The sequence below is a fragment of the Lipotes vexillifer genome, unplaced genomic scaffold (assembly GCF_000442215.2).
Source record: "Lipotes vexillifer unplaced genomic scaffold, Lipotes_vexillifer_v1.1 scaffold253, whole genome shotgun sequence".
NCBI classification, from domain to species: Eukaryota; Metazoa; Chordata; class Mammalia; order Artiodactyla; family Lipotidae; genus Lipotes; species Lipotes vexillifer.
The window spans coordinates 2,570,457-2,579,816 of NW_006780322.1; the positions used below are offsets into that span (position 1 = coordinate 2,570,457).

The 9,360-nt window shown below is 41.0% G+C and overlaps 1 protein-coding gene across 1 annotated transcript; it reads left to right on the forward strand.

Moving 5' to 3' along the window:
- Positions 1-576: 576 nt before the first annotated feature.
- Positions 577-8,603, forward strand: PAIP2B (poly(A) binding protein interacting protein 2B). Its single transcript, XM_007453394.1, has 4 exons — positions 577-611; positions 4,115-4,256; positions 7,395-7,571; positions 8,547-8,603. Exons 1-4 carry the CDS (start codon positions 577-579, stop codon positions 8,601-8,603), a joined length of 411 nt encoding a protein of 136 aa, XP_007453456.1.
- Positions 8,604-9,360: the final 757 nt, after the last annotated feature.

A 9,360-nucleotide genomic window follows, 5' to 3' on the forward strand; every position in this document is an offset into this window, starting at 1 on the left:
GCAACTGGTGGTCTATGTGGCAGAGATAGTTGTCAGTGTTCATTGAATACCTGTGTTATTTATTTATTATTATATAACAACTTACCCCAAAGATTAGCAGGTTAAAACAACAAACATTTATTATCTCACAGTTCCTGTGGGTCAGGAATCTGGGAACAGCTTAGCTGGGTGCCTCTATCTCCGAGTATCTCATGAAGTTACAGTCAAGCTGTCAACTGGAATGGCTGTCTCATCTGAGGGCTTGACTGGGGGAAGGTGAACTTCTAAATTCAATGACATGGTTGTTAATAAGATCGAATTCCTTTTCACATGCGCCTCTCCATAGTGTAGCTGACAGCGTAGCAGCTATTCTGATTTGTGATCTGCTTATGTAACCAGGCATTTCCCCCCATCTCTGGAAGCTTTGGGGGTATTTTCTTTGTCTCCACTACACTAGAATTTCACAATGATATGCTTTGGTGTGGGAGGATCAAGTGAAATAATGAACGTAAAAAGTCAAAATAAGATGATTAGAGAAACACTGTGGTGTTGGAGGGCATGCATGATGGATGGTGAGCTGGAGAGGGGCTGGAAAAAATGTTAACATGCAACTTCGGAAGCAGGAAAGTCAGGGAAGTACAGGCAATGGTGGTATCTTACCTGGTGTCTTCCTCAAGTTGGAAAGCATTCCCCAAGTGTCTTACCTAGGAGTTACCATTCCCCAGCAAAATCTCCCCATTCCCACCCCACTTCTAAAGTCGAGGGGCACATTAAACACCAATTCACTGTCACCCAGAAGGCCCACAAACCAGTGTTGTTATTGAACTAACCCAGCAACCCAGTTTGCTTAACCCCTGAACCAGTACCTTCTTTGGTCTTACTTTAGCAATGTCTGGGTGGTTTTTTAAAAGTGAGGTTGGACAGATTATGTGCCTTAAGTTACAGCATAGATATGAAAGTACTTTATAAATTGTTAAACACTGCACAAATTAAGTTGTTGGATTGCTGCTATTTAGAAAAACCAAACTTCCCAATTGTGTGGAAAACACAGGTGGAATGGTATAAAATACGAATCAATACTGTATAACCTACTGTGGAGAGAACCACTTTCCTAGTACTGACAGTCTCATATCTCAGTGCTTTCAACTTCTCTAAAGTGTTTGTGTTAAATTGGATAATCCCTATGTTGAGTTTGTGGTAATTTTCCATTCCCTTTCTCATGAAGGTGTATCCTGCAGTTTGTTCTCTGTGCTCTGCCTTGCTCTTGAATTAGCAGGGTTATTCTGTTCTTTCTTCCTCTGTCTTCCCTTTTTCCTTATGGTCATGTACACTCAGGATTTATTTTTTGGGCAAAGGCAGATGTTTTAGAAAACTGAACTCTGATTCTCTGTGGGTGATTTCCATAATGTGGGGAGAAATCAGTGTTGGTGGTAAACAACTGCCAAGTGAATCTTTGAAAATACTATATACTGAATGTAATATGCTACCCAGCAAGGTTCAAGACCTTTCAGAGTCTCTGATTTGGGACTTCCTTGCTGGCGTGGTGGTTAAGAATCCACCTGCCAATGCAGGGTACACAGGTTTGGTCCCTGGTCTGGGAAGATTCCACATGCTACAGAGCAACTAAACCCGTGCGCCACAACTACTGAGCCCGCACGCCACAACTACTGAAGCCCGTGTGCCCTAGAGCCCACATGCTGTAACTACTGAGCCCACACGCCACAACTACTGAAGCCCGTGCTCTCTAGGGCCTGTGTGCCGCAACTACTGAGCCTGCATGCTGCAACTACTGAAGCTGGTGCGCCTAGAGCCTGTGCTCTGCAACGAGAAGCCACTGCAATGAGAAACCCACGCACCGCAAAGAAGGGTAAACCCCCCTGCGGCAACTAGAGAAAGCCCATGCACGGCAACGAAGACCCAACGCAGCCAAAAAGAAAATAAAGGTCTCTGACTAGGAATACTTACTTATGCAGTTGCCCTGGCATTTAGAGCAGACTTAATTCTATCATTGTTATGCTGCAAATGGAAGTGGTGAAAATCAAGAGCTGGCTTCCTCACTTTTATAGCCTTATGGAATTATTATTCTGGAGCAGTATTTGGAATAATCATTGATTTCGTTTGTCTCTATCTGAAATATGTTAAACTGATATATTTCATACTAGGTGCCCTATTTAAACCAACAGTGAATTAAATGGGTTCTGTCTTAAATTCTTTTTGAGCTATCACTGAGTTGTTTTTCCATCTATTCTTATTACTCTTCACAATTCTACTCTGTCTTTTAAGAAGATGAGATTTTCTAATGTTCATAACAGGTTAGAAAATTGCAAAAATTTTAAAGGGGAGTAAGCAATAATTTTTTTAGTGTACCCAGAAGCAGAGAAGGACTTTTTCATGAGTGTTGCCAAGATAGAAATGAGTGAGGAAATAATTTGTTAAAAATGCCCCAGGGATGGTTGGGAGGGGATTGAGTTGAGACTGGAAGGAGACAGGCTGGAAAGGGAAAGTTGCCTAAACACGATGATCCGCCCAAACACGATGATCCACAGTAGATATGGAGTTCCTAATACTGAGGTAGGTTACAAAATATAGAAACCTACATTTTGTGTTTCATGAGTTTATAATTGGAAAGAGAAAAATTAAACATATGAAACAGAACAACTAAGTAGTATTAACACCATGCTCATTACATACAAGAGCTTAGGGGAGGTGGTACAGAGTGAGTAAAGACTGCAGTGGTTTTTAAAGAGTCGTTAAGATTTAAATAAAGTACAGAAAAAAGACATATTTCAGATGATAGTGAACACATCAAAATGGATTTGGAAGCCAAAGTAAACAATTTTTAAAAATATGTACGCATTTGAAAAGCCATAGACAGACAGACACTCACACAAACTGCAGACAAAAATTAAAGCCAGTAAAAACTGCCACCAAAAAATTAAGCGAAAAATAATTTTTATTTATAAATTAGTTTATGAAAAATTAAAATTATGACACATGTAATAAAAATTCTTACAAAAGGTAAGGAAATGATATATATACCCTGAGAGAAAAATGGGTGAGGTACTTTAGCAGAAAAATTACAATATAAGAAATATAAATGGCTAGTAAGCTTATCTCAAAATACTTAGCCTCAGTAAAAAATCAAAGAAATGTGAATGTAAACAATAACTTGCAAGTTTTCTTGTATGAAGTTGGCAATAGTTTAAAAAATAATAATACTCATGAGTGCAGAGAAACAGGCATTTACATAATACCAGTGGGAATTTAAATTCTTATGGCAGCATGGCAATAGATCAAGAGCCTTAAAAAAAAAAAACCTTCTTTCCTATACAGCAGTTCTATTTCTAGGAGTTATCCTAAGGAAATCATTAGAAAAAATGAACACAAGAAGTTCATCCAATCTTTATAATACAGAAATACAGGATATACACCAAATGACAGTGTGGCTGTATTAACATAGAAATAAGAAAAAGAAAATGATGGCGCATCATGCTGTTGCTGTACGAATGGATCCTTGGAGAATGGTTGTATGTATATGTACACACGTAGGGGAAGTCAGGAAGCTTATATCCACCACATTGTTAATCATTTTTAACTCTGGATGGTTAGATGACTGGTGACCTTAACTTTTCTCCTTTTTACTTTTCAATACAATTAACATGTATTATTTTAAAATATGTTTTAAAGAAAAACACATCTTAAGAATCAGAGTAAGGGGCAGCTGTTTACAGTGTTTATTAAGAATGCATTTTCTCTACCTAGTTAAATGTTAATAAGGAAGCTGTGTGATCTTGGTTACGTTCTAGAACGTACAGAAATTTGGCTTGAAAAAATACTCCCCACCCCCGGCCCCCAACCCACTTGCCTAGAAAGGCTAATAACTGAGCCTAGTTGTATTTTTTCTTTTAACTCTTAAAGCATCGTACATCTGTATAGTTGGTAAGAGGATATGGCTAGTTTTGTCACTGTTATAGACTAGCAGTTTCTCTTCATCTATAGTTAATAACTTTGATTTAGAACTTCAAAAGCATCTGGAAGAATCTTTTCATTTCCTTGATCCTTTTATCCTTTTTATCTTTTTTTTTTTGCTCTTTGGATCATTTTATCCTTTCTTTTGCTCCTGTTTAGGTTCTGTCATAATGAATGGATCCAGTGTGGCGAATACTTCACCCAATATAAAATCCAAAGAGGACCAGGGGTTAAATGGGCATGATGAGAAGGAAAACCCATTTGCAGAGTACATGTGGATGGAGAATGAAGAGGATTTCAACAGACAGGTAAAGAAGTGAAAGGCTAATGAGATGTGTAATTCAACAGCTATAGTATTTTACCGTCAGTCTGTTACAAGAGAAATGGGTGCATTGGCTTTAGAACAACTTGAAAATATGTAGAAGCCTGGTCTGGGCTGACCAAGAAGCACCTTCAGCTGCTGAGACCAGATTGAAGATACCTTGGAGCAGGATATTGAAATGTTTCTACCATGCCAATTAAAAGAGGATCAAATACCGTGGTGTCCTGGTGTAGGCTTCTGGGAAACAGCAGCTGTGTGCAGACAGGCCAGCTTGGCATGCCCCGCATAGGAACTCAGAGACTGGCAGAATGCAAGTCTGAGATAGGGAGTGTATTAGGTGGGGGAAGGCTAGACTGCTTCCACAAAGATCCAGCAATAATTCATTGTCTTATATCTCTGTGGCATTAACAGCCCAAGGTAAGCATTCCAGGTAGACAGGTGACTCTGCAACTACACGGTGCCCTCCATGATGTTGCTCTACCACGCCCAGGGCATTTTATCAGATGCAGGATAACTGGAAGTCAAAACACAAGGAAAGGCAGAGAGCCAAATGTCAAGGCAAAGATCTCTTTAACCAAGTGATGCCAAAATGCTCACATCCCTTCTGGGGACATTACATGATTAATAGTTACATGGCCATATCCAGCATGAGAGACAGGAAATGTGATTTTAACTGAATAGCCTGGTGCTTTGGGGAGAAGGAAACAAGTTTAGGGGGGCAGCCAGGAGTTACCACCCCATGTGGCCCATTGTCGTATGATCTGTGTGAATAGTACATAGACCATGCTTCCTATCACACCTCTGGGCCCAGGTAACCATTTTCGTGGGTTGTGCCTGTGAATAAGGGTAGATTTAATACCAGGGAGCATGTTGTTATGCTCTTGGGGAGAGGAAGGGCACATCTTGAGCAGTCATGTTAAATCTTGTAGCTTGGAAATATTTTCTAGTTGTTATTTTAAGTATTTGATATTTTAAAAAAGGAAAGTGTGGCTAATTGTAATGTTGAAATAGTATGTTTAAGTCTTGCTACCAGTGACTTTTCCTTTGAATTCATGAGGTTAACTATATTGGCTGGCTTCGGTGATTATTTTTGCTTGACCAGCCCTCTGGTGGTGGTTCAAGTGAACTGTGAATCTGTCACCAGGCTTCCTGCAGGAAAGTCATGGCCAAACAAGAAGCGGGAAGCCTGTTAAAATCACACTTAATCTCCAGAGTGAAGCATACTCTTTATTAAGAGTTAACAGTGTCTGCAAAAAAGTGTAAAATATCCTAGCTATATATTGCTTTATATTAAGACAGTCTTTAAGAAACATGCAGCTGGGGACTTCCCTAGTGGCACAGTGGTTACTAATCCACCTGCCAGTGCAAGGGACACAGGTTTGAGCCCCGGTCTGGGAAGATCCCTCATGCTGCAGAGCAACTAAGCCCGTGTGCCACAACTACTAAACCTGCGCTCTAGAGCCCGTGAGCCACAACTACTGAAGCCCGTGCACCTAGAGTCCACGCTCCACAACAAGAGCCACCGCAATGAGAAGCCCGCACTTCACAATGAAGAGTAGCCCCACTCACCCCAACTAGAGAAAGCCCGTGCGCAGCAACGAAAACCCAACTCAGCCAAAAATAAATATATATATATATATATATATATATATATATATAATTTAAGAAAAAAGATGTCATGAAGAACCTAGGGGTAAGACAGGAATAAAGACACAGACCTACTGGAGAATGGACTTGATATGGGGAGGGGGAAGGGTGAGCTGTGACAAAGCGAGAGAGAGGCATGGACATATATACACTACCAAATGTGGTGGGAGGGAGGGAGACGCAAGAGGGAAGAGATATGGGAACATATGTATATGTATAACTGATTCACTTTGTTATAAAGCAGAAACTAACACCATTGTAAAGCAGTTATACCCCAATAAAGATGTTAATATATATATATATTAATTAATTAATTAATTTTTAAAAATATGCAGTTGTGTAAATACTCATTATTCTTGTTTTGAAAGTATACTACATTGATGACATCATTTTCTATTGGTATGCAAAAAAGTGTTCTTTATATCTTTCTAAGGTTATGAAACTATTTTTTCTCATGTAGGGGCCTCAATACCAGAAAAGTGGGCCAGAAGCTGGGAGTTGGTTTTGATTTAATCTCCACTATCCAGGTAGTGGTCTAGTTACATAGTTCCTGTACCCTTTTTATATCTGAAAGATGGGAAATTTAAGAAGAATCGCTTCTCAACAAGATTGAGAAAAGAATTTCAAGTTTTAAAATGATTTTCTGTAAGTGCCATATTAGTGGAAAATATCTGTATCACATATTAGAAGATCTGTGAATACCTGGAATTTCTGCTGTTTTGACTATTTCCTCAGCCTTATTTTTGATGGAATTTGGTTGAAAAATTAAAAATTATATTTTCTCTAGCCTGTCATTAGAAGCATCATAATTCTTAGTAGATCTCATACAAGATCATTATTTTTAAAAAATTAATTAATATTTATTTTTGGCTGCGTTGGGTCTTCGTTGCTGCGCGCGGGCTTTCTGTAGTTGCAGCGAGCGGGGTCTACTCTTCGTTGCGGTGTGCGGGGCTTCTCAATGTGGTGGCTTCCCTTGTTGCAGAGCATGGGCTCTAGGCGCGTGGGCTTCAGTAATGGTGGCCCACAGGCTTAGTAGTTGTGGCGCACGGGCTTAGTTGCTCCGTGGCATGTGGGATCTTCCCGGACCAGGGCTCGAACCCGTGACACCTGAATTGGCAGGTGGATTCTTAACCACTGTGCCACCAGGGAAGTCCACAAGATCATTCTTTTTTTTTTTTTTTTTCACTGTTGTGGCCTCTCCCGTTGCGGAACAGGACGCGCAGGCTCAGCGGCCATGGCTCACGGGCCCAGCCGCTCTGCGGCGTGTGGGATCTTCCCAGACCGGCACACGAACCCGTGTCCCCTGCATCAGCAGGCGGACTCTCAACCACTGCTCCACCAGGGAAGCCCCCCCCCCAACACAAGATCATTCTTAACTGCAGAGTAACAACCTCTGAAAGAAAGAGGTAGAGAAAAAACTGGAAGATGTGAGTCCCACTGGGACAGTACGTCTGAGCTCTTCCCCTTTGCTTGCTAGGTGGAAGAGGAGCTGCAGGAGCAAGAATTCTTGGACCGCTGCTTCCAGGAGATGCTGGATGAGGAAGACCAGGACTGGTTTATTCCATCTCGAGACCTGCCTCAGGCCATGGGACAGTTGCAACAACAGTTAAATGGACTGTCAGTCAGTGATGGTCATGATTCTGAAGATATTTTGGTAAGAGCATATGTAGTTCCACATGTGACATAGTGAAAAGAATGTAGGATTTAGAGTCACAGACTCTCTTGTTGGCCCTACAACCTTGGGCAAGCTCTGGAGCCCTCTGAGCCGCTGATTCTTCACTCGTCACCTGGGCATTAATAAGGGGGTGCATTGAAGATGCACTGCACCTCTTAAAGCACTGTGCAAACGTGATGGTTGCAGCATCACCAACTTTCATTTTCTCCCATGGGCTTTTCAAAGCAGAACTGGGAATAAGGATAAAAATTTGAACATGGAAGAGGTTTGGTTTCAAATTATCCTTTGCTGCTGTCCTTTTCTTTTGCTATCCCTCAAATCTGTATTTATAATTTTGAATGATGCTGTTATAAAAATTGCCTGTTCACTTTGGAAGGAATATACTCCTAAGAGACCATCTTCCACTTATAATTAGAAGCCCAGATAAATTAATTCCTTGCATTCCATGTTGATGTAATGTCAGAATTCTGTAAGTGATATTGTTCTCACACAACTCACTTTCTGAATGATTGTGCCCTGCAGTTTGATGAGGTTTTAGATATTCACAAGAGAGTAGACAACCAGAGAGTACAGAAAGATGAAAAAAAAAAAAATAGGGATTGTGGTAACCAAACTAGTTTGATGGAGTTCTCTGATTTTCATCAAGTTAAGGTACTAATAAATTGAAAAATTATTTTTGGAGTCAAATTTAAATGAAATTTAAATGAAAGCATCATGAAGGGAACAGGAGTCTAAAGCAGGAAGGAGAAAATGAGGTTAGCAGGGCTTAGTACATCAGAACATTGAGAGCAGCCCAGCAAGGAACAACTCAACAACAGCTTGAGTTGCAAGGAATTCTATTTTTTCTCTCCTTGAGGCTGAGAGGAAGGTACTGGTAATAACGGAAGCAAGGAGAAAACACGTTTTAAAGTGCAGCTTGCCTTGGCATTTATTATCTCTTGGTTCTTATTTCAGAGCAAAAGTAACCTGAACCCGGATGCCAAGGAATTTATTCCAGGAGTGAAGTACTGAGCTGACAGAAAGCTTTGAGGAGAACTTGTACGTCCCCACATCTGGGGACAACGCTGCACAAAAGGGCGGAGCTGAAGAGGGGGGCGGGATGGGCAAGGGGTGCACAGCGGGGAAAGGGGACAGTGGTTTAACTCGACACTGTGATTGGAGTAACTAATGTGCTCAGTCTTTCTCTACAAGCCTCTGAGTATTTCTCTTTTGTTCTACTGACTTTCATTTGGAGCAATTTCCTATTATTACTAGCTTTTGGATTTAGGGAAATTGCAATTCCCGCCCCCCACCTCCTTCGTCAGGAATGTTCTGCTGTATGTGTTTAAACAAAATAAGCTGACCAAGAAAATCTGGGTGTTTTAGAATGCCCTTCCCGCTCTGCTGTATACTTACCAAGGGCAATGAACACCTGGAGCACTACTTACTCAGTCTGTTAAGCTGGATGGGAAAAGGGACAAGTGGAAGAAGCAGGCATTGTAAACCAGAATGCACAGCTCCCTGGGAGTTTCCTGTGATGAGCTGGGATTACCAGTGGCCTGCTGAGCCCATGTCTCCCTGCCTGAACCCCATTCAAGAAAACACAGGCTTAAAGTACTGGAAACCAATAGAAGCAACTTTCATCAACCATCTGCTTGATGAAAGTTCTAAAGCAGAAGGAGAGGACTGGGATGGTGATTGTCACCTGAGTCGTTCAGTTACTGTTGTCCTACTCTTAAGCCTCTGTTTACAGCTACCATCAGACTCAAAATTTACAAGGTAAAAGAGC